Source organism: Mobula birostris, chromosome 11, assembly GCF_030028105.1.
Source record: "Mobula birostris isolate sMobBir1 chromosome 11, sMobBir1.hap1, whole genome shotgun sequence".
Taxonomy (NCBI): Eukaryota; Metazoa; Chordata; class Chondrichthyes; order Myliobatiformes; family Myliobatidae; genus Mobula; species Mobula birostris.
The window spans coordinates 40,015,301-40,041,231 of NC_092380.1; the positions used below are offsets into that span (position 1 = coordinate 40,015,301).

Sequence of the window (25,931 nt, forward strand, 5' to 3'; positions counted from 1 at the left end):
CAATTTGCTTTTCTTAGGTTAAATCTTGGTAGCTACTTTGATGGTACAGGTCTCAGAACTGGAAGGGATTCTACCTGGACTGGATGATGTTGGGATTTGGGTATATGTTGGAGGGCTGTTCATGTGAAGAGGTTGGAGCTTGCCAAGGTAACAAAGGCAAGGTCTGGGTTGTATCCTTTTCTCCATCTGGCACTTGTGAAGGTAGGGGTGTCCTCAAGGCTGTTGTTTAGAGCCCATGATACAACTTCTCCATTTGCATCGTCATCTTCATATCCCCAGTTGATGCTGTGGCTATTAAAGTCACAATAATGTGGTACATTTTGTCCTGGAGTTCTAGGTTAGGTGGCCACATGAATGGCTCATTAGGGGGCTTGTAGACCGAGATGATAGTTATGTGTTTTGTTCCAACTTTCAGAAGTTCCATTGAGCCGGCTTGGATGTTGGCTGTGCTCACTACTATAGATTTCTCTTTAACAAAGATTGCACTTCCATAAGTTTGGCTAGGGGTGTCAATAGCCAAGTGCATTCCTGGCACATAGGGTTGGTTGTTCAGCCTGTGAGTTCCTTGTATGCACAAGATGTCTGGTTTTATGTTTGCCAGGATTTCTGCTTTATTGTGGCTGAAGCCTTCGATGTTGTGGCTAATGATTTTCACGATTTCCAGTGGGTGGAGGATTTATCCTTTTACCACCCACTGGATCACTTGGTCTGGCGCATAATGTCAGGATTGGTCTCCTTTCGGATTAGCAGAGTCACAGCGTGAACGTTCCTGACTGGATCCCTGCACAGCAGGTAAAGGCAGGTAGGAACAAATGAAGTTATTATGGAGTATAAGAAGTACAAGCAAACATTTAAGAAAGAAATCTGGAGGGATAAAAGAAGGCATGAGGTTTCCCTAGCAGACAAGGTGAAGCAGGATCCTAAGGGCTTCAACAGATATATGAAGTGCAAAAGGATTGCAACAGACAAAATTGGTCCTCTGGAAGATCAGAATGGTATATCAATGTATTGATTATAGCAGATGGGATGTTATGTTGAAGTTGTATAAGATGTTGGTGAGGCCTAATTTGGAGTATTGTGAGCAGTTTTTGTCCCCTACCGACAGGAAAGATAAGAACCTAAGAAAGTAGGAGGAGCAGTAGGCCATCTAACCCATCGAGCCTGCTGCACCATTTAATAAGATCATGGCTGAACTGGCTATGGACTCATTTCCACCTACCTGCCTTTTTCCCATAACCTTTAATGCCCCTTACTATGCATTTCACTGTGTATGTTCATGCTTTGATGTATGTGTGACAAATAAAGCTAATCTTTAAATCTTTAATGAAAGGATCTACTGAAACCATCTCATAATGAATCGCTGTGAGAAGTTAAAAATAATTACCCATCTTTAATGCCCTGGAGAAGATGGTGGTGAGCTGCCTTCATGATCTGCCACAGTCCTTCTGGTGGAGTCTTTCCCACATTGCTGCTGGGGAGGGAGTTAGTTAACCATAAGACCATAAGATATAAACAAGGTTGAAAGAGTACAGAGAAAACTTACAAGGATGTTGTTGGTCTGGAAGACCTGAGTTATAAGGAAAGGTTGAATAGGTTAGGACTTTATTTCTTAGAATGTAGAAGATTGAGGGGAGATTTGATAGAGGTACACAAAATTATGAGCGGTATAGATAGGGTAAATGCAAGCAGGCTTTTTCCACTGAGGTTGGGTGGGACTGCAGCCAGAGGTCGTGGGTTAAGAGTGAAAGGTGAAAAGTTTAATGGGAACATGAAGGGAAAACTGGACACTTGGAGAGTCATGAGAACATGGAATGAGCTGCCAGCGCAAGCAGTGCATGCAAGCTCGATTTCAGCATTTAAGAAAAATTTGGATAGGTACACGGATGGTAGGGGTATGGAGGGCTACAATCCAAGTGCAGGTCAATGGGAATAGGCAGTTTAAATGGTTTGGCAAAAGGGCCTGATTCTGTGCTCTACTTTTCTCTAACTCTATAAACAAAAACTTTGATATGCAGACATTTGAATTAGTAGTAAGAGTAGGCTGTCCAGTGTCCCTGTTGTGCAGAGACATTCCTGGCCTTGTCTGAATGTAATCTCTGCTTTGCAATTCCATTGACTACTGTGTAACCTTTCACTCATTTGCTTATCAACTATGTATTTATTACTGCCTTAAAACTATTTGAAGATTCCATTTTCACCCCCCCCCCCCCCAAGGAATTGTTCTCATAGTCTCTGAAAAGATTTGTCTTAAATGGGCAACGGTAACCTGTTTGGTTCTAACTTCCCATCAAAAGGAAACACCCCCTCCACATTCACATTATCAAGGCCCCTCAGCATCATTTATTTTTCAATCAGATCAACTTCTATTCTTTTAGACTTCAGTATATACAAGCTAATTACTGTCCATTCTTTATAAGACAACCTGTTTAAATATTGGTCCAGTAAACTGTCCCTGAGCTGCTTTCAGTGCTGTAACTTCTTCATCCTTATGGAGACTAATACTGTCGCGATGTGATTTTACAAATGGCCCCTGTAATTGACACACAGCCACCTACTTCTGCATTTGGTTCTTTCAATGCACAACCAGATTGTTAGTTTTCTGAGCTACCTGCTTTTCCTACACACTATACTTTCGCGAATCATGCAAAATCCTTAATAATGTTTTTTAAATTTTTGTTGCTAAATGGATATTTTTCCATGTAATATTCCATCTGTCAGTTTTTTTTTCCCACTCAGGTATCCTGTCTAGAATCTTCTTTCATCATCTTACAATTTATTTTCTGATCATTGTATCAATATCAAAGATGCCTTCATCTAAATTTGTATGTATTGATGGTCTGTGCTGCTCCCCATGCCACACCAGTCATTTTATCTAGCCAGTCGGAAAAAGGATTTTTCACGCCACCTTGTTTCCTGTTAGCTGGCCAATCATCAATCTGAATCTATATGCACTCTCCTACAATGTGATCTTTGGCCCGTGATGTTATTAATTGTTTCTGAAAAGCTAAGTTAGTACATCCGATGGTTCCTCTTTATCCACAGCATATTATTTATTTCCAAAGAACTCCAGTTAATTTGTCAAGTGTAATTTCCCTTTCACAAAACTTTAAAATCTTAGACACTAAGAAAAAAAAACTTCTGGTTTAACGTGGTGCTACCATACACATGCAACAGCTCACTGGTGATGAACAAACTTTTCTTGGGCTTCAGCCAGGTACAGGTATCGATTTTAACCGATATTTTGATGACAAGCTCTGCCATCTTCATCATGGATGATGTCTAGACCATCTAAACAGTTTACATCCAAACATTCAATTTATGATGAAGATGGAGAAGAATGTTTGCCTCCCGTTCCTTGACATTCTAATACACTGGAAACTGGATGTAGCCTCAGGCATGGCATCTATTGGAAGCCCACTCACACGGACTTCTACCTCAACAATAGCAGCCACCAACAAGCAGTTCTTTCTCCTTTGATTAACTGTGCAAGAACTATTTCTGAATCGGAGAGTATCCTCGAGGAAGGAAGACAATTACGCATGACGTTCCTACAGAATGGCTATAGAAGGAAGTCAATCAAGCCTTTAAAAGACATCAACAGAAAAACCAGGAAACCTAACAATGAAGAGGAACCCGTCACTACCGCCTGTCTTCTCTATATTTGCATGGTTTCTAGAAGGATTGCCAGGGTCCTGAAGAAATACCAAATTAATACGATCCATAAACCCGTAAGGAAGCTCAAATCCCAGCTTATATGGGTCAAAGTCGGCCTGGGACTCAGGATGGCTGGCGTTTACAGGATTCCTTGTGATTGCAGAGCAGTGTATATTGACCAGATGGGACACGCAGTGAAAACCTGCATTAAGGAGCACAGGAGGTGTATCCATTTGGATTACCTGGAGAAAATGGTTGTAGCAGAACATTGCATTCATAATTGCAGTAGGATTGACTTTGACGGCTCAAAACTACTATGCCACACCAATGGCTTTTGTGATTGCCTGGTGAAGAAGTCATTAAAATAAGACTAGAAAATAAGAATTTTAACAAAGACGAAATTTAGAACTGGAATTTGATTGTAAGCAAGGTGGAAGAGTGGAATCCTGATTTGTTGAGGACTTGCCCATCAGGAGGTATAGACGACAGGGGTATATATAATACCAGATGTGCCTAGTCATCATCCATGATGAAGATGGCAGAGTTTGTCTTTGGAACATTGGTTAAAATCAATACATATACTCGGCTGGAAGCACGAGAAGAGTTAATTCGTCATATACACCAGGTGTCACGTGACCGGCAGCAATGAATATAAAAATGAGTCAGGTGCTATAAACAAATAAACTTTATTAAACTCAGCTCAAAATTAGTAAAATGATAAACAAACGAAAAACCTTAACCGGAAGTAAACTGCTATGCGGCCATTTAACAAACCGCCAAATTCAGTACTAGTTCTTAAAGTGGTAAGTGCGAAAACAGTTCTTAAAGTGGTAAATTCAAACACAGTTCTTACACGTTTGTAGAATGGTAAATTAGAAAGTCCAAGAGATTTATATAGTCAAATAGGAGAGTCTTTCCTGAAGTAAAGAACTCCTCGAAGACATGACGTCACTGTCGATCCCAGCCGGAACCTGCCTTGTCCACAGGATTCATGATGACGGAAATAAAACGGTTTAAAGGCACTGACGTTTCCCTCTGGATACTAGATAGTGCACAGCCTTTTCTGCTGCTTTTAGCAGAGGCTATATCAGGCAGATCACTTTTTCTTGAACGAATTCAATAAGGGTCGATCCTATCCAAATCAGCCGAACTCCTTCATGTTCCTGTCTTCACTCTCCAATATTACTGAAAAGGTACATCAACAATCCTGGCAGCTGTTGGTGAAACTGCCAGCCCAGCACTTCTGTACCTTACAATAGAAAGTAAAACTCCATTTTAAAACTATACTGCGTCATGAGATTAATAAGCAGCGTAGCGGCGTATTTGACGATCTAACTGAAAACCAACTGCGTCACCAGGGGTCTACACTTATATACCTGGTGAGAACAGGTCATCACGTGACCTCACATCGGTGGGAAAATTACATCTTGTGACCTCCGCAAGACCATTACATCATCCTCATAAGACAATCACAAGATATCCATGAAGCATGTAACACAAGAAAGCACAAGATCCTTTTTCAGCTTACTGGTAGTTCAGAAGATAAGAAATTCAACTAACTGTGTTACTGATAACACCTTATTTGAAGTAAATTGGAAACTATCAGCACAAACGATGAAGAGGCAAGCAAAGGTGAAGTGAGTTCGAGGTGAGCTGTGCTGGTGCATTGCAGAATGGACACAGAGAGAGTGAGCCATTCAGAGAGGAGAAGCTGAGGCCGAGGAGTTCCGATGCCCGCACAACTGGCCGGGTGTGAGGTTGGATCACTCTGGGGGGGGGGGGGGGGGCGAGCTGATTTGAAGAATTTGAGAGTGACTTCGGGCTGAAGACAAGTCACTGGGTGGTATGGTCTAGGTTTGGAGCCTTTTGCTGCAGCAGTGCCCGGGTCCTAGGGCATTGTTTATAATTTATAAATGCCGGCCCAGATAGACTGGAAAGACAGGATGTTGGGATTTTGCTCGCTCTCCGTGATGTTCACTCCTCTCTCCATGGTGCTGAGGCTGTGGAGACTGCCCCATCTGCTGTGTTTTGTGCCTGCTAATATGATGAGCTGAAACAGTGGCTTTGGGCCCACTCTGGGCTCAGTTTAGTTCAGAACAGTTGTTCGCTTCTGTCATTTGTATAATTTGTTGTTTTTTTCCCTCTTTCTCTTGCACATTAAGTGTTAGTCTTTTTTTTCTACATTGGGTTCTTTTGGGTTTCTTGCTTTGTGCTATGTGTAAGCAAGCAAATCTCAAGTTAGATAACTTATCCATTCTTTGATAATAAAAGTATGTTGAAACTTTGAAACACTGCTGCTAGCTGTAATATTGGAGGACAGAAAAACTAGGCAATGAATGAGAGGTTCTGAAGAACAGGACTTTATTGTATAAGACCAAGGATTGCTGAAGTTGGCAGCATATTTAGATAAGATGATGAAGAATTCAGATGGGAAACTTGCTTATTCAGGGGGTTTTGAATTTAAGAGTAGGGAGTTCACGGTACAGCTTTATAAAGCATCGTTTAGGCATCAGCTGGATGCATAGAATATACTGTAGAACAGTACAGGTACAGGTTCTTCAGCTCACAGTGTCTGAGATAATCACAGTCCCAAATTAAACTTAACCCTTCTGCTTCCATATACTCTATATATTTCCAATTTCTATTCCTATTCATGTACCTGCTTTGTACATATTAGATTAGATTATGAGGACACTCAGTCCTTGTTTATTGTCATTTAGAAATGTATGCATTAAGAAATGATACAATGTTCCTCCAGTATGATATCACAGAAACACAAGACAAACCGACTAAAACTGACAAAAACCACATAATTATAACATATAGTTACAACAGTGCAAAGCAATACCATAATTTGATAAAGAACAGACCATGGGCACGGTAAAAAAAAAAGTCTCAAAGTCCTAATAGCCCCATCATCTCACACAGACGGAAGAAGGAAGAAAAACTCTCCCTGCCATGAACCTCCAGCGCCGCAAACTTGCCGATGCAGCACGCTGGAAGCACCCGACCACAGCCGATTCTGAGTCCGTCCAAAAACTTTGAGCCTCCGACCAGCCCTCCGACACCGAGCACCAAGCACCATCCTCTACTGAGCGCTTCGACCCCGGCCCTGGCCGCCAAGCAACAGGCAAAGCCGAGGATTCGGGGCCTTCCCCTCAGGAGATTCTGGATTGCACAGTAGCAGCGGCAGCGAAACAGGCATTTCAGAAGTTTCTCCAGATGTTCCTCCGTGCTTCTCACGTCCGTCTCCATCAAATCAGGATTGTGCACAGCATCCTATTTAACAAATAACAGATATCATTCCGGAGTGGCTGCTGCGCGCTGCGTCACGTCGCCATCTTCTCTTCAAGTTGCTCTTGTATCTGCTTCCACTAATTCTAAGCACCTGCCACTCTATCTTAAAAGCAACTGCCCTGTAAATCTCCTTTAAACTTTCCCCCTCACACCTAAAATCTGCTCTAGTTTTGACATTTCATCCTAGGAAATGCTGGAGGCCAGCCAGCATTTATAGAGATGAATAAACAGTCAACGTTATAGACCAAAACCCTTGATCAGGATTGGACAAAGGGTTTGGTCCAAAATGTTGACTTTATTCCTCTCCCTGGATGCTACCTGACCTGAGTTCCTCCAGCATTTTGTGTGTAATACTCCAAATGTGTGGCCTAATTGAAGTAACATGACTTACTGACTTTTGTAATCAATGCCCCCCCCCCCCCAATAAAGCAAGCATGCTGCAGATCTTCCTTAACAGCTAGTCCACTTAGGTTGCCACATCCAGGGAGCTACTGGCTTGCACCCCAGTGTCCAGTTCTGATAGCTTCACTTATCGAAGGAGATGCAGAGGAAATTCACCAGGGTATTGCCTGGGATGGATTGTTTCAGCAATAAACCTCAGCTTGTTGAAGAGAGACCAAATGGGCTAGGTTTGTTTTCCTTGAAGCAGGGGAGACTGTGTGAGAAGCGACCTGATAAGGAGTATGTAGAACTGTGATGGGCATAAGTAGGGTAGATAGTAGCAAGGAGATTTAGAGAGGATCTGTGGAAGGCCAATTTCTGCCAGAAGTTGGTTGGAATTTGGAACCTACTGTCCAAACAGCTAATTGAGGCTGATACTCTCAAAATGAAGCATTGGCACATTGCTTGTCCCTACTGGAATTATCACAGGACACATCTGCTTAATATACCAACCCTGTGGAAGGTTAGTTTTTTGACTAGTCACCCCGGCACCCATCTGCGTATGCGCTGACACAAAGGCATCTATCTGTATGGCATGATCTGGTTTGTCATCTTCCCATCGGAGATCCACAATTGAAATGATCAAAGTCTAGTTTTATGCACAAGCTTTGGAAGTGGATTTTGGTCATTGTGGAGAACTTGTCACTCAACCTCCTGCTGAGAAAGCAATCGTGCTGCTCAGAGGCAATTCACCAAAGAGTAATTAACCCATTGTCATGATTTTCTCTGTAAACTTGAACGTTATCGGACTCTCGGTGTCTGTTAGTGTGATGTATGCTTTCTAAGCTGCTGTGGGATCATCTTTTGTGATACCTAATAACAAGATTTGCTTTCTTGTTTTGCAGATTCCAAGTGTTGTTCCATATGAGATCTTTTATAGGCTGTGATACAGGGTTTCTTCGCCTACATCAGTTGCTGGTAGAGAGTTGGCGTCAGATGTGCTTCTACCATCAGGTGCTGATTTCTGACCAGGTGCAATGACCTAGTGGGGGGCTGGAGAGGATGTTTCAAAAGAAAGCATGTCCTCGCTTACTGGACTACCTGGTCTTCATTGGTGCCAGGTAATGATTCCTGCAACATTTGTGGTGGGATTGGGGCTCTGGCAGTTGGATTCCTCCAATTTGGGGGTGAGGGGAAACATAACAATGAGAGCCAGATGTTGACGTTCCAGTGCTTAGTGGCAGGAGCCAAATGCCATTGTTCCCAAGCACTTATAGATGTTTTGGGGCTCAAAGAAGAAAATAAGTAATATCTACCTGCTATATCATAACTACTTGGGAAGTATCTGAATGTGAAGAATTTCATGGAAAAGCTCTTGGAAATCATCTTGCTGATTGCTGGAGTCAGAAGCTTGTGTTGGAGTGGTTTTACTAATTGTGCCTATGCCCTCCTCTCTGGCATTTGATGATTTGCTTTTCTCAGTATGCCTTCATCACCAGCCGCAGTATGCTCTTGGGGCAAAGAATCTACAATCTGCTGTCGAAGCAGATTGTGACAGACCAAGGCTGCTAAATGATGTTCAGTGCTATTATGTGTATATAGGGCATAGCAGCACTGTGACAGGATGGGTTTCATGGTATTATTTTGCTGTATGATGGTTGCTTACGTGGCATTGCAGGTTGCTGCCTTGTTGGTAATGGATTGCCATGCACTTGATATTGCCAATATGACTGGGGGTTGGGGCATTGGAGGAACAAAGAAACGTGGCAACTCCATGGCTGTTTGTGATGGGTGATTGGTGGCCCTGCTGCAGTCAGTAGTGGAATGTCTGGGCTCAAGTGGAAACGTGTGGTTATTTTTGGAACATATTTGAGATGCAGCATTATCTCTGGCGGGGGTGTTGCAGACTGATTGTTGCAGGACTCATAGAACTGTTCATTTTTATCTTGTCTTTGCAGGCAACCCAGCAGTGATAGTATTGCTCAGACTCCTGAGCTGCTGCGTCGCTATCCACTGGAAGATCACCATGACTTTCCCCTCCCTCCAGACGTAGTCTTCTTCTGCCAGCCTGAGGGATGTCTCAGTGTGCGGCAGAAACGCACCAGCTTGCGTGATGACACTTCTTTTGTTTTCACTCTGACGGACAAGGACACTGGAGTGGTTCGATACGGGGTCTGTGTCAACTTTTACCGCTCCTTCCAAAAGCGAAGCCGGGACAGGCCAGACAGGGGGCCGCAGCGCCCAAAGAGCAATGCCGTAGAGACACTGGATGACCATAATAACTCCGACAGTGGCTCATCCTTGGCCACGCATAGTGCTGATTCCACCCCTGACATCAGTCGTTCGCCCCGGATGAAATCCCATCTGAAGAGTGGGAATCGATCACGGAACAATACCCTAACTTCACTCTGCATACTCAGCCACTATCCATTCTTCTCTACCTTCCGTGAATGTCTTTACACCCTCAAGCGATTGGTGGACTGTTGCAGTGAGCGCCTGCTTATTAAGAAGGCAGGAAGCTTGAAAGGCATCCAAAGGTGAGTGTGTGTATTTACCAATCAGTATATTGGAAATTGTGGCACATAGAGGCTGGCGATTCTGGAATCTGGTGCAACAAACTGGAGGAACTCAATAAATCAGGCACCTGTGGGGGAGGTGGGGGTCAAGAAATCATTGATGTTTTGGGTTGAAGCCCTGGGTTTTGACTTGAAACATTGACAATTTTATTCTCCCACAGATGCTGCCTAACCCACTGAGCTCTTCCAGCAGATTCTTTGTTGCATTGGAAATGGTGTTGTGTTCTGTTAAATATATTTATTCATTGCTATCAAAGAAGCAAAGAGAAATTGGGACAGAGGTGTACATTGCTAAAACGTGACTTGCAGGTTGGAACAGTTGATAGGAGGCCTACTCAGTTTATGGTACACTTCTTAGCATCACTGGCTGGGGTGTTAATGTTGCTTTTGACACAACTTTTACATTCCATTTGAGCTCTTGCTGTGTGCTAGCATAAGGGTTAAGGAGAAACGAGGAATAGAATTAAACTTGTGTGGGATATCATTGTCCATTGCCCAGTTTTGGTATATTCTAACTTTATCCCATCTAAAACATTGGTAGTTCTACATAGACACAGTTAAGGGTACTATTTGTGAAGAGAAATCTTCACTTTGTATAAGGACTGCAGTGGTGTTCACACTTTGCAGTAGAATTATGGAGAATTAAATCTGTAATTGATATGGTGGCAAGGAAAAGTTATTCTCCCAGTTTCCTGCATCTGTTCTAGCAAAGTCAGTTGACTTGCCAATATCCCCTTTGCTCAACTGTGAGTTACATCAGGGTTGATGGCTGTGATTTTTTTTTTTGCTGACTTCTATAATAGGCATAGTATTTCTCCTTTCCTTACCAGCTCTTCTCTTCAGATCACTTTCCGCAAGTTTCAACACTCTATCTAGAAACACAATTTCTTCCTTATTCTTTCAACATTCTAATTGACCATTCTGTCTGGGATACCCTGGTTTACTCTCCCATCTCCACCCATACCCAGCTCAGTACTTTTATGTCAGCAGGTCGGGCAGCATCCGTGGAAATGATCAGTCAGTGCTTCGGGCAGAAACCCTTCGTCCTGACGAAGGGTTCCAACCCGAAACATTGACTGATCGTTTCCACGGATGCTGCCCAACCTGCTGAGTTCCTCCAGCATGCTGTGAGTGTTGCTGTGACCCCAGCATCTGCAGCGTATTTTGTGTCAGTACTTTTATGTGCTGTTGCAGCTAACACATACCTTTAATCTCCTCCCTTATCAGTGCCCAAAACCCTAAACACATGGCCCATGTAAAGCAATTTGTTTATACTATCTCCTATTTATTATGCTATTAAATGGGCACAGTATTAGTTACACCTATACACTGCTCATTAGTGCAAATATCTAATCAGCCAATCATGTGGCAGCAACTCAATCCATCAAAGAATGCAGGCATTGTCAAGTTGTTTTTCAGACAAACATCAGAATGGGGAAGAAATGATCTAGGTGATTTTAATCATGGAATGATTGTTGGTGGTTTGATTATTTCAGGAACTGCTAATCTTCTGGAGTTTTCATGCACAACAGTCTTTAGCGTTTACAGAGAGTGGTGCAAAAAATCCAGTGAGTAGCCGTTTTGTGGGCAAAAATGCCTTGTTAATGAGAGAGGTCAGAAGAGAATGGCCAGACTGGTTTAAGCTGACAGGAAGGCGACAGTATCTCAAGTAATCATTTGTTATTGCAATGGTGTGCTGAAGAGCATCTCTGAATGCACAGCATGTTGGACCTTGGAGTGGATGGGTGACAGCAGCAGAAGACCACACTGGGTTCTACTCCTGTACCTAACAAAGTAGCCACTGAGTGTATGTGCCCATGTTGTCGTTTCCTCCACAAAGCGAAACAAGACGCAGATTAGGTGACTGCTATACAGATCCTCTCTGCAAGCATGACCTTGACCTTCCAGTTGCTTTTTACTTGAATTCTTCATTCTACCTAATGATTTCTTTTGCTTCCTACTGCATTCCAACAAATCTCAACAGAAGTTCAAGGACCAGCACCTCATCTTCCATCTGAGTACTTTGGGCATGTTTATATTCAATATTTTCTAATAGTTAGCATCTCCAGTTTTGTCCTTTTTCAGAGATCCAGCATCCTTTATTAAATTCAGAGTTTTCTGCATTTTCACCTCTGTACTTGCGCATTGTCACTAATTTTGTTCTTTAATCTTGAGTACCATTTACCCTGTGACATAGCTTCACTTTGTTACCCAACTAACTTTCTCTGCATTTTAAACATGAGGGAATATGCAGATGCTGGAAATTTGAGAAACACACAAAAAAAGAAGAGAAGTCAGAGCAAGAAGTGGGGAAAGGGGAGGAAGAAGTACAAAATGGGAGACGGGGAGGGGTGAAGTGGAAACTGGGAGACGGGGAGGGCTGAAGTTAAGAGCTGGGAGGTCGATTGGTGAAGGAGATAAAGGATGGAGAAGGGGGAATCTGATGAGAGAGGGCAGAAGACCATGGAGAAAGGGGAAGGGAGAAGAGCACCAGGGAGAGTTGGTGGGCAGGTTAGCAGATAAGGTGAGAGAGGGGAACTGGAATGGTGGTGGGGGGAGCAATTACTGGAAATTTGAGAAATCAATGTTCATGCCACCGGGTAGGAAGCTACCCAGACAGAATATAATGTGTTGCTCCTCCAACCTGAGTGTGGCATCATTGCGGCAGTAGGTGCATCTTAAATCCTGTTTATGTCTATTTTTTTTTCTAGTTCTGAAATGTGAGCACTTTTTCATTTCAGAGATTTGAATGCATCAAACACTTTCTGTTTTTGTTATTGTTTTTTTTTCAATAAATCTTATGTGCAGATCATGTCAACCATGTCCCACAGGACGCTCAGCACAGCAGGCATTGATATTCTTTAGTCACTGCTGATCATGGACATTGATGTTCCCGACCCTGTTGCTATTTTACCTGAGTGGTAAACCAGATAAACTGATGTGGTAAAGAGGCCAGACTGGGCAACATCATCTGAGTTCCATCGCTGGCATCTTAGGATAATCTAATAGTGTACCAAAATGACTAAAACAATAATTTTTCCCAACATTAAATTTTATTTCTAGTTTAAAATTCTTGGGTGTGTGACGTGCATTGGTTTGGAAGTTTGCCAGTCATGTAGCTTTGCCCTGCTCCAGTGTGATTGATGGAGCAGTGTAGCTGTTGAATCAGCTTGTTTATTTTTGTAACTTGAACTGCTGAGAAAGCAGACTCTTGAGACAGAACGCTCCTGGGAGAGCTCCACTTGCTGCAATTTGTATAATTTGCCATTGATGAAGCCTTTGTCCTTGTCACATCACAGCTAATATCAGCAATTCTGGTTACAGTATGATGGTACTTTTTTTACCTTCCCTTTTGGTGATATAACACTCAGTCACTACCAACTATTTTCCTTTCCTGAATGCAACTCTCCTCAATTGTTCAGCATTCTAGAAATATTGTTTAACTCTAGGTAGAGCAAATTTCAGTTATGACTGTCATTTGTCACTTTAATTTTCAAGATTTCTCTTATTTTTTTTGTAAAGTTTGAATTGAGACTGATACCTGTTGCTCTGTGAAGATGGTCATGGGCTGTTGTCTGGCAGCTTGTATAACTGAATGTCCTATTTCCAGGGAAATTAGTGTTAATCATATTGCTATGAATCTAGTGGCACAAGTCAGCCAAAGCAGGCGGGGACAACTTAGTGACTAACCCTGAAGAATACCAATGAGCTTGTTTCTGTTGTTTTGACTGTCTGGCAGCTCTGTGATAACTGAAAATTGAATATATTTGAGAGACCATCAACAGACTACCACGATGTGAACCATAAGTTTCTACTGTTGTAGTCCAGGAGCAGCCCAGGCTTAGTGAATGTGGGATCAAATGTATCTAAAAATGAGTCAACCTGGTGGAGCTGTAACATGGGTTATTTTGAACTAAGCAGCATTCAATAGACGAAGTTAAGCAATTCCATAATTAAGAAATCAGATGACAGCTTTGGAGTCTTGCCACATCCAATCATGAGTGATGGTAATTAGTTAAACAGATGGGAGGTAGGGACAAAGAAGATATCCATCTTCAACCACTTGAAATAAAAGTTGAAGCATTCACAACCAACTTTTGCAATAAGTACATGATCCACCTCAACTTCCTACTGAGCATCACTCCATGTGATAACAACAAGCAGAGCAGAGACTGAATACAGCAGAGTACACTGGGCTGTAATAAAGAAAATCTGCACTCCCAAACTAACTACATTTCTGACCAATCTATTCCTGTGCAGTTACAATACTGGAAGCTACCCAACACTGTGTCCTGTCCTCAAAAATTTGGATGTTCTATGTAATTACTTATTACCCAGTCATTCTGCTCTTATCAGCCAACTGATAGTACAGTTGATGGCTTCTGTAAAGTGGCCTTTGCTCATTAGTAAGACTCACTAGTAGCTAGTGTGAGGTTTGGCCGGTCCGCTCAGACCAAGATGTAGTTGCAAGAAAAATTTTGCGAATCCTTTTCAGTTAACTGGTTTTCTGCATTAGTTATCATAAATGTGGTCTGATCTTCATCTAAGTCACAATAATAGACAAATGCAATCTGCCTAAACTAACGACACACAAATAATTGTACTTTTCATGTCTTTATTGAACACATCACTTAATCATTCACAGTCCAGTCTGGAAAAAGTATGTCAACCCTTGTATTTAATAACTAGTAGAACCTCCTTTAGCAGTAATAACCTCTGACAAATGTTTCCTGTAGCTGCTGATCAGACTTGCACAAGGTGAGGAGGAACTTTAGACCATTCCTCCATACAAAACTGTTTCATTCATCATTATTTCTCGGATACCTTGCGATCAAGGAAGGTTGTGCACCCGTGGCTGACAAGGGAAATTAGGGTTGTATCAATTCCAAAGAAGAAGCATACAAATTAGCCAGAAAAAGTGGCTCACCTGAGGACTGGGAGAAATTCAGAGTCCAGCAGAGGAGGACAAAGGGCTTAATTAGGAAGGGGAAAAAAGATTATGAGAGAAAACTGGCAGGGACCACAAAAACTGACTGTAAAAGCTTTTACAGATATGTGAAAAGAAAAAGATTGGTTAAGACAAATGTAGGTCCCCTACAGCTAGAAACAGGTGAATTGATTATGGGGAGCAAGGACATGGCAGACCAATTGAATAACTACTTTGGTTCTGTCTTCACTAAGGAGGACATAAATAATCTTCCAGAAATAGTAGGGGACAGAGGGTCCAGTGAGATGGAGGAATTGAGGGAAATACATATTAGTAGGGAAGTGGTGTTAGGGAAATTGAAGGGATTAAAGGCAGATAAATCCCCAGGACCAGATGGTCTGCATCCCAGAGTGCTTAAGGAAGTTGCCCAAGAAATAGTGGATGCATTAGTGATAATTTTTCAAAACTCTTTAGATTCTGGACTAGTTCCTGAGGATTGGAGGGTGGCTAATGTAACCCCGCTTTTTAAAAAAGGAGGGCGAGAGAAACCGGGGAATTATAGACCGGTTAGCCTAACATCAGTGGTGGGGAAAATGCTAGAGTCAGTTATCAAAGATGTGATAACAGCACATTTGGAAAGCGGTGAAATGATCGGACAAAGTCAGCATGGATTTGTGAAAGGAAAATCATGTCTGACGAATCTCATAGAATTTTTTGAGGATGTAACTAGTAGAGTGGATGGGGAGAACCAGTGGATGTGGTATATTTGGATTTTCAAAAGGCTTTTGACAAGGTCCCACACAGGAGATTAGTGTGCAAATTTAAAGCACACGGTATTGGGGATAAGGTATTGATGTGGATAGAGAATTGGTTGGTAGACAGGAAGCAAAGAGTGGGAATAAATGGGACCTTTTCAGAATGGCAGGCAGTGACTAGTGGGGTACCGTAAGGCTCAGTGCTGGGACCCCAGTTGTTTACAATATATATTAATGACTTGGATGAGGGAATTAAATGCAGCATCTCCAAGTTTGCGGATGACACAAAGCTGGGCGGCAGTGTTAGCTGTGAGGAGGATGCTAAGAGGATGCAGGGTGACTTGGATAGGTTGGGTGAGTGGGCAAGTTCATGGCAGATGCAATTTAATGTGGATAAATGTGAGTTTATCCACTTTGGTGTCAAGAAGAGGAAAACAGATGAATGGTGGCTGATTAGGAAAAGGGGAGGTGCAATGAGACCTGGGTGTCATTATACACCAGTCATTGAACGTGGGCATGCAGGTACAGCAGGCGGTGAAAAAGGCGAATGGTATGCTGGCATTCATAGCAAGAGGATTCGAGTACAGGAGCAGGGAGGTACTACTGCAGTTGTACAAGGCCTTGGTGAGACCACACCTGGAGTATTGTGTGCAGTTTTGGTCCCCAAATCTGAGGAAAGACATCCTTGCCATAGAGGGAGTACAAAGAACGTTCACCAGATTGATTCTTGGGATGGCAGTACTTTCATATGATGAAACTAGGCTTATACTCGTTGGAATTTAGAAGATTGAGGGGGGATCTTATTGAAACGTATAAAATCCTAAAGGGATTGGACAGGCTAGATGCAGGAAGGTTGTTCCTGATGTTGGGGAAGTCCAGAACAAGGAGTCACAGTTTGAGAATAAAGGGGAATCCTTTTAGGACCGAGATGAGGAAAAACTTCTTCACACAGAGAGTGGTGAATCTGTGGAATTCTCTGCCACAGGAAACAGTTGAGGCCAGTTCATTGGCTATATTTAAGAGGGAGTTAGATATGGCCCTTGTGGCTGAAGGGATCGGGGATATGGAGGGAAGGCTGGTACAGGGTTCTGAGTTGGATGATCAGCCATGATCATTCTGAATGGCGGTGCAGGCTCGAAGGGCCGAATGACCTACTCCTGCACCTATTTTCTATGGTTCTATCTTTCTATGAACAGCTCTCTTCAGGTCATGCCACAACATCTCATTTGGGTTAAAGTCTGGACTCTTAATTTGACCAACTTCTATTAAGTTTCAGGTGACCAACTTCTATTAAGTTTCTGCTACCTTGACATTCTCCTGCAAAATATCTTGATACAGTTTTGAATTCATTGTTCCCTCAGCGATTGCAAGCTGTCCAGTCCCTAAGGCAGCAAAGCAGCCCTAAACCGCAATGCTCTTTACACAATGCTTCACAGTTGGGGTGAGGTTTTGGTGCCCTTTTTCTTCCGAACATGTCAGGGTGCATTTCTGCCAAAAAGTTCAACCTTTGTCTCATCTGTCCACAGAATATTGTTCCAGAAGCATTGTGGAACATCCAGATATGGAACGTGCAGCAATGTTTTTTTTTGGAGAGCAGTGGTTTCCTCCATGGTGTCCTTCCATGAACACCATTCTTGTTCAGTATTTTTCTTATAATGGACAGATGAACAGAGGCGAACAAGTTGTAGAGACTTCTGCAGGTCTTTTGCTGTTATCCTTGGGTTCTTTTTTACCTCCTTCAGCATTGCACGTTGTGCTCTTGACAGGACACCCACTCCTAGGTTGAGTAGCAACAGTACTGAATTTCCTCTGTAGACATTTTCTCTTACTGTGCACTGATGAACATTCAGGTCTTTAGAAATGCTTTTGTAGCTTTTTCCAGCTTCATACATCTCTACAATTCTTCTAAGGTCCTCTGAAAGTTGTTTTAATTGAGACATTGTGCACAAAAACAGATCTTTCTTGAGCAGAGTTGGCTTTGTCAGTAACCTGACTTCGTGTGTCTTTTTTATAGGGCAGGGCACCTTGACAACCCACACCTCCAATCTCATTTAATTCTTTGAAACGCCTTTCTCCAAATAGCTGTTGAATCTAGGCATTACCACAGAGGCTCACTTACTTTTTTGAATTTAGACTGATTATTTAAGTGGTGTACTCAGTGTTGACAAGAAGTACAATTGTTTGTGTGTGATTAGTCTAAGCAGATTGTGTTTGTCTATTATTGTGACTTAGATGAATATCAGACCACATTTTATGAGTAATTAATGCAGAAAACCAGGTAATTGAAAAGAGTTCACAAACATTTTTTTTCAACTGTACTTCACTGTTAAATTGCTGTTTCACTGTTAAGCTATGTTAGCATTAGACGGACAGTAGCATTAAGGTTCCTTTGCTGATATTTGAGAATAAAATGTTTGGGAGGAAACTAATCTAAAGACTGTTGTGCTTGATGCAGTTGGTCAATCTACCTCATTATTGGCAAGTCTGCCTAAGGTACCCTGTTAAAGGGTTTTGGTCCGAAACGTCAACTCTTTATTCCACTCCATAGATGCTGTCTGCCCTGCTGAGTTCCTCCAACATTTTGTGTGCAGTGTTATGGAATTCTAGTATCTACGGAATCTCGTGTATATGATAGTGGTTCCCTCTTTAATCAATATAGTGAGTAATGTATCTCTCTCTAGACCCTGCTGGTGGGCTGAGTTCCTTTATTTATTTTGATCTGGGCATTCCTTTATGATCAGGGATGAGTTCCTTCCACTGTTTAGGCGGCGCTTGTTCCTATGGGTTTTAGTACCATCCTGAGAGCTCCTTCTCCACTTTGCTTGTGAGCCTTCAGTTGATGGGTTTGTCGCATTTTTTAGTGTGGCTTTGATTATTAATCTTTCCCAGCAATAAATAGTCTATTGGAGTAACCTAGTGGATTGAGCAACATCTGTTTGGGAGTGGGGGTGGGAGCCGAATATTTGGGGAAGGAATTATTGATGTTTTGGGTTGAAACCTTACACCAGGACCTTTGAATCATAATTTTTGTCCACCTGGTAATTGCTTTCCATGACCTAATGCAGAGTAGAATATCTTTTGGTATGTGTTTCAAGTTGGCACTGTTGGGTAGGTTTGACTTTAGTGCTGGGATAATTGATCAAGTGGTCTTGGGGCACGAAGCTCATTGTCTTGCAGATTTTCAGTCCACCAAAGGCTGTGCGGGAACATAGAGGATTGATTGGATTTCATTGGTGTATGTCTTTGGGAGATGGTCCCTGAGAAGGAAAGTGATCCATGTTTTGCAGGAACTTAAACCATGATCTTTAATTGTTGGAGGGCAGTGTAATGCTGCGGGGGTTGGCGGGGGCTGCAGATTAGCGAGGCTCTTGATCTTATGAATTTTGAGTGTAAGGTTTTTCTTACACTCACTGTGTACAACTGCTGTACACCCTACCTGTTAAGAACTGTGATGATCTAACTAAACTGGTTATTCCAATTATACTGGTCTGCCAATGAATCCTTGAGTTAGGGAGGTGACCTGTTGTTAAAGATTTGAGAGGATGAAGGATAACGGGACTTTGGGAAATTCTAAATGTCAAAGTTCAAATTAAATTTATTATCAAAGTACTTGCACGTCACCATATACAACCCCAAGATTCATTTCCTGTGGGCATACTCAGCAAATCTATAGAATAGTAACAATAACAGGATCAATGAAAGATCAACCAGAGTGCAGAAGATGAAAAACTGTGCAAATTCAAATATAAATAAATAGCAATAAATAATGAAAACATGAAATAACAGGGTAATGAGTCCTTAAAGTGAGCTAATTGGTTGTGGGAACATCTCAATGGATGGACAAGTGAGTGTAGTTAACCCCTTTGTTCAAGAGCCTAACGGGTGTGGGGTGGTAACTGTTCTTGAACCTGGTGGTGTGAGTCTTGAGGCTCTTGTACTTTTCTACCTGATGGCCATAGCGAGGAAGGAACATAGTTAAGGTGGTGAGGATCTCTAATGATGGATGCTGCTTTCCTACAACAGTGTTTCATGTAGATATGCTCAGTGGTTGGGAGGGCTTTACCTGTGATGTACTGGGCCAAATCTGCTACCTTTGTAGGACAGCCTCTTAGATCTGATGGCATATTGTTAAAGAACCTAAATTTAATAATATTGGCAGGACAATGAAGATCTTGGGTATCATTTCTACTTGGGATGGTACTTCAGCGACGCTTGATGTTATGGTGCAGTAACTCTGGCTCACCAGGTAAGGCCAACCCTGGAAAATTAAATAGACCAATATCCCTGTAGCCTGATAAAGAGCACTCCTCTCTTGCACCCTGCCCCGAACTGCACTTTTGTGTCTTGTGTCAAGTTCACCTATGTTAGAGGTGCCATTGTCACCTTACGCAAGATAGAAGTGTAGAGTTATACTATTATGGAGAAAGGCCCTTTGCCCACCATCTGTGCTACATTCAAAGGTGTATTTACACTAATCCTACATAAATGATTTTCTATTCTGCATATTCCTATACCAGATTCTACACTACTCCCAAGCACACTAAACACAATTTACACGACCAATTAACCTGTCAATTCACACGTCTTGGGGATATGTGTGTACTGGACAAACCAACACGGTCAGAGGGAGAACATGAAGAAATGCAAACAAACAACCCCCAACGTTCTGATTGAACTTGGATAAACCAATACGGTCAGAGGGAGAACATACAGCAATGAAAACAAACAACCCCCAGCATTCAGATTGAACCTGGATAAGCTAGTGTAAGGGGGTTTCTTTTTTTTTATGTCACTGCATAGTCTAATTAAAATGGCTTCTTTGTTATGTTATAATTGAAAGGGCTTCTTTCTCAGTTAACTGCTGAGAAAGTCCTTCCCGCTAGCAGATTGTTTGAATCACGTTACTGATAAGAAGATGTGATGAACCAATTGCGATAGTTGTTATGTTTTTGATGTATCTGTAAGATATTGTATGCGTGGGGTTTTGGGGGAGAAGGCGGGAGAGAGAGACAGAGGATGGATCAGGTGCTGGGAGTCCGCTAACAGGGTCGGTCTCCGAGCGGGGCGTTCGGCGAGGAGAGGAGACGGACTCGTGTGGAGCGTCTGGTCGACCACCGTTGTTGGTCCCAGGCGGCCGATCGAGGTGGTCCAAGGGGTCGCAGGGTAAAGAAGAAGGGTCCTGAGCTCCAACTGTTTATGCACGTAGAGATTGAACTTTGATAAGTGTGGCGCCTTTTATTTTCCTTTTATATTTTATTCTTTATTAATTATATAGTTCCAGTAATATCTATAAACTGTAAATCATTTAATCGTATCTGGTGTATTGTCTGTTATTTGGGCGGGGTGCAGTACATCACACAGCATCCACACAAACTGATTACCTAGTGTGGCGGGGCTGAGGGCTGTCTCCCTAGACGACAGTGAGCCGAGCGACCCTGAGGCTGGCCAGGGGGGGCTACACTAGCCCCCAACGTTCTGATTGAACTTGGATAAACCAACCCCCAACGTTCTGATTGAATTTGGATAAACCAACACGGTCAGTGGGAGAGCATTCAGAAATGCAAACAGACAACCCCCAACGTTCTGATTGAACTTGGATAACCCAACCCCCAACGTTCTGATTGAACTTGGATAAACCAACACGGTCAGAGGGAGAACATACAGAAATGCAAACAAACAACCCCCAGTGTTCTGATTCAACTTGGATAAACCAACCCCCAACGTTCTGATTGAATTTGGATAAACCAACACGGTCAGAGGGAGAACATACAGAAATGCAAACAGACGACCCCCAATATTCTGATTGAACTTGGTCTCTAGATCTATGTGGCAGCAGCTCAGCTAGCTGTGCCACTTTACTACCTCGTAGCTTTATTCAGAATTTTGAGTAGGAAGTCAGTACAAGACTTGTGGCTTACACAGTAGGCTAATGATCATACATGAAATAATCAGTACTGGTCAGACTTGGAGTTTCTGGCATTCTCTGAATCCCTGATTACTTTTCTCCAAGAAGAAATGTTGGTTTGATCTTTTACTTTTCCAGGATTCAGTAAGGATTTCGATTCTGTTTCCTGGATTCAACTCCTAATTCCTACCAGTCTCCATTGGAACAGTTTCATCTTGTCTGTCTTTAATACCTTATTCATTGCCACAGCAGCACCTTCCATTTAACACTTCACTGCTTGCCATCTTAGCTATCAGTATTGAGGCATTCGACTGCAGAGGAGTGCATGACTGATTGCTCCTGGTAGTCTACACAAAACTCACATTTACCTTGGTGGATTCATGCTTTTTACACTGAGGGCTGTCACTCTATGGGCATTAGTGATTTCATAATCTACTCAATGGTGAGTTGAAGCTGTTTTTTTTAATCCTCGGGTGATTTCTGAACTGATTAGCACAGAAAGCCTGCATGTAGGCTGGTTTAATTGTGGTTAGCTTAAAAGAAAAGGATGGATTTTAGGAGCCATAATTTAGAGTTGTGTGGATCTGAAAGTGCAGTGGTCTAATTACAATTTGTTTAATCACAATGTGGTTGCAACTCCATATTAATTGGTTGAAATCTTATTGACACCTAGCAAGAGTGAGTCCTTTGGTCATGTTTTATTCCTGGATAGGTAACCCTCATCAGCTCACATGCTCTGCCTCCTTATCTGCTCTTTATTGCTTTTTTATGATGTTCTGTCTCTGTCTTTTCATTAGGTCGAAAGGAATTAGTATGCGCTCAAGCTTTCTTTCTCCTTTCAACCTATGGAAATTATTTTGTGTGCTGTAACATAATGTGGTTTTCCTTTTCTTTCTCAGAGACACTATGTGGCGGCTTTTCACTGGCTCTCTGACAGTGGATGAAAAGTCCAGTATCGTCCTCCATGACGTGAGAGAAATTGAATCCTGGATCTACAGGCTCCTGCACTCCCCTGTGCCTGTTCCTGGCCAGAAGAGGGTAGATGTGGAGATACTACCCCATGAACTCCAGCCAGCCCTAACCTTTGCTCTTCCAGATGTGGCCCGCTTCTCCTTGGTGGATTTCCCTCTGCATCTGCCCCTCGAGCTTCTTGGAGTTGAACCCTGCCTGCAGGTGCTCAGCTGCATTCTACTGGAACATAAGGTGAGGAGTGGGCATTTCCCTTTGCTTACTGTGTTGTTGAATAAAACTACAGTTCTGCTGAATCCTCCCCCTTCAAGCGAAGCTTGAGAAGGGGGAAGCTAAAGTTAGATGTACTCATATAACAGAGAGTAAAGGAAAATACAGAGGCATGAGAGAGGAGCTGGCCAAAATTGATTGGAAGAGAACACTGGCATGGATAATGGCAGAGCAGCAATAGCTGGAGTTTCTGGGAACAATTTGGAAGGCGCAGGATAGATACATCCCAAAGATGAATTATTCCCAAGGAAGGATGATGCAGCCATGGCTGACGAGAATTCAAAGCCAACATAAAAGCCAAAGAGAGGGTATATAACAGAGCAAAAATTATTGGGAAGCTAGAGGATTGGGAAGTTTTTAAAAACTATCTGGGGCAACTAAGAAGTTGTAAAGAAGGAAAAGATGGAATATGAAGGTAAGCTAACCAATAGTATTAAAAAGGATGCCAAAGGTTTTTCAGATATGTAAAATATAAAAGAGAGAGGAGAGTAGATATTAGACTGCTGGAAAATAATGTTGGAGAGGTAGTAATAGGGGACAAGGAAATGGCGGACGAACTGAATAAGTACAGTCGGCCCTCCTTATCCGCGGGATTGGAAAGGTCTGAAGGTAGATCAGTCACCTGGACCAGACGGTGTACACCCCAGGGTTCTGAAGCAGGTGGCTGAAGGTATTGTGGAGGCATTAGTAATGACTCTTCAAGAATCAAAGGATTGGAAGATTGGAAAATTTAAAATGTCACTCCACTATTTCAAGAAAGGAGAGGGGCAGAAGAAAGGAAATTATAAGCCGGTTAATTTGACCTCAGTGGTTGGGAAGATGTTGGAGTCGATTGTTAAGGATGTATTCCGGGGTACTTGGAGGCATATGATAAAGTAGGCCAATGTCAGCATGGTTTTCTCAAGGGAAAATCTTTCCTTAGAAACTGTTGGAATTCTTTGAAGAAATAACAAGCAGCATAGGTAAGGGACAATCGGTTGATATGTACTTGGATTTTCAGAAGGCTTTTAATAAGCTACCACACATACGGCTGCTTAACAAGTTAAAAGCCCTTGGTATTGCAGGAAAGATGCCAGCATGAATAGAGCATTGGCTAATTGGCAGTTTGCAAAGAGTGAGAATAAATGGAGCCTTTTCTGGTTGGCTGCTAGTGACTAGTGGTCTTCCACAAGGATCCAGAGGGGGCAATTAGCATTGAGGAAGCGGAGAGGCTGCAGAAGGATTTAAACAAATTAGGAGAATGTGCAAAGAAGTGGCAGATGGAATATAGTGTTGGGAAGTGTATGGTCATGCATGTTGGTAGAAGAAATGAAAGTGTAGACTATCTTCCAAATGGCGAGAAAATTCAAATATCTGAGCTGCAAAGGGACTTAGGAGTCCTCGTGCAGGATTCCCTAAAGTCTAATTTGCAGGTTGAGTGGGTGGTGACAAAGGCAAGTACAATGTTAGCATGCATTTTGAGAGGATTATCGTGTAAAAGCAAGGATGTAACGTTGAATCTTTATAAAGCACTGGTGAAACTCCTCAAAGTATTGTGAGCAGTTTGGGGCCCGTTGCCCCCTTTGGAGGTTATGGGGAGAAGGCAGGCGATTGGGGCTGAGAGGGAAAAGCATTAGCCATGATGAAATGGCAGAGCAGACAATGGGTGAAATAGCCTAATTTTGCTCCTTCTCTTATGGTCTTATAGTGCTGTAATACAGTCTGTTCCAAAATAAATGTAATTTATACAGCGTTTCAATCTGGCATACTACTACATTGGATTGGACTCTGTGGTTACAATTCTGTGAAATGTTCTTTCTTTTGTCACAGGCAAGACATTGTGCAAGACATGTTAATAGTTGGAGAACTTAAGCCCTGACTTCAGAGTTTAATCAGCAGCTTAAGTACATCTCCTAAAATGATGAAGTGGTCATCCCATACTGTGTGAAGGGAATTTATGCTGGGACTGTGTATAGAGAACAGTATAAAGAACTGGAACTTGTATTACCAGTCCTGTACTCCACATGCAGAGCCCAAATGGAGTTACTTGTTTGCCCATGACTAATGGCCTGATTTTTTTTTTTAAAGTTTATTAAGGTATAATTGCAAGTGTTCTGAGTGAAAGGTTCGGAACACAATAATGAATTAGCGTTCTGTGGGACAGTGGTAAATGAGCTACCAGTATAATTTATAGACCAGCCAAATATCAGCGCCAGAAAAATCATTGAAAAATATTGCCCACTAGTATTTGTTACTTATAAAGGCAGCAATTAATCAAAGATGATCATAATGGGTTTCGTCATTAGTAATTTACCATGGGAAAGTTGCATCTGGATCAATTAATTTAATTATTTTGAAGGAATAAGGAAGGATGAAGAGAGTGGCACATTTAATGGAGTCCATAACAAGGTTTAACACACCATAGTGGTCAGTTTATGCTCTGTAAGCTTCTGGGATTTCAGATTGGATCCAAAATTGATCGTGGAAATGAGAGAGGGTGTGCATACAAGTTTTGCTAACTAGTTAGTTGTCTTGATGAGCTGATTTACAAGCTGTGCTTCATGGCACTCCTTTCTATTTCTCTTAAGCTAATATACAAACAAATTTATGTTTTGAGTGTTTAGTAGTTCCTCACCATTTAAAAACTATTTAGTGATTGTCATGAAGTGAGATACACTGAAAAGCTTTATTTGCATGCTAAACATGCAGATCATTTCATATATCAATACAGCAAGGTACATAGAACAGGAACAGGCCCTTCGGCCCACAATGTTATGCCAAACTAATTAAAGTAGTAATCAAATGGCTAGCTAATCTCTCCTGTCTTCCAAATTCCTTACATTCAGGTGCCTATCTAAACATCTTTTAAAAGTCCCACAAGCCTCTGCATCCAAAATGTCATTCTTTACAACTTCTGGCATCTTTAGCAGGACGCTACTGCCAAACGCATTTTTATCTCCCCTCACCATCTGCATTCTGCAGAGATCGTTCCCTCTGTGATTCCCTTGTCCATTCGTCCCTCCCCACTAATCTCCTGCTTGGCAATTATCCCTGCAAGCTGAAGAAGATTGCCTCCTGCCAATATCAACCAATGCTCTGTGCAAGCTAGCATGAATAGAGCATTGGCTGATTGGCAGGAGGCAAAGAATGGGAATAAAGGAAGACTTTTCTGGTTGGCTGCTGGTAACCAATGGTGTTCCACAGCCATTGGTGTTGTT

The 25,931-nt window shown here is 42.2% G+C and overlaps 1 protein-coding gene across 6 annotated transcripts in view; it reads left to right on the forward strand.

The window, feature by feature from the left end:
- The window catches only part of madd (MAP-kinase activating death domain), a 275,897-nt gene that overhangs the window by 31,763 nt on the left and 218,203 nt on the right, over positions 1–25,931 (forward strand). For 5 of the 6 annotated variants that reach the window (XM_072272112.1, XM_072272113.1, XM_072272114.1 and 2 more), the window contains exons 2-4: positions 8,238–8,453; positions 9,291–9,869; positions 22,395–22,698. In XM_072272112.1, the coding sequence (XP_072128213.1) occupies positions 8,395–8,453; positions 9,291–9,869; positions 22,395–22,698 (942 nt within the window). In that variant the 5' untranslated portion in view covers positions 8,238–8,394. The remainder of the gene's footprint in view (positions 1–8,237; positions 8,454–9,290; positions 9,870–22,394; positions 22,699–25,931) is intronic. The other variant, XM_072272117.1, reaches the window with a different exon arrangement.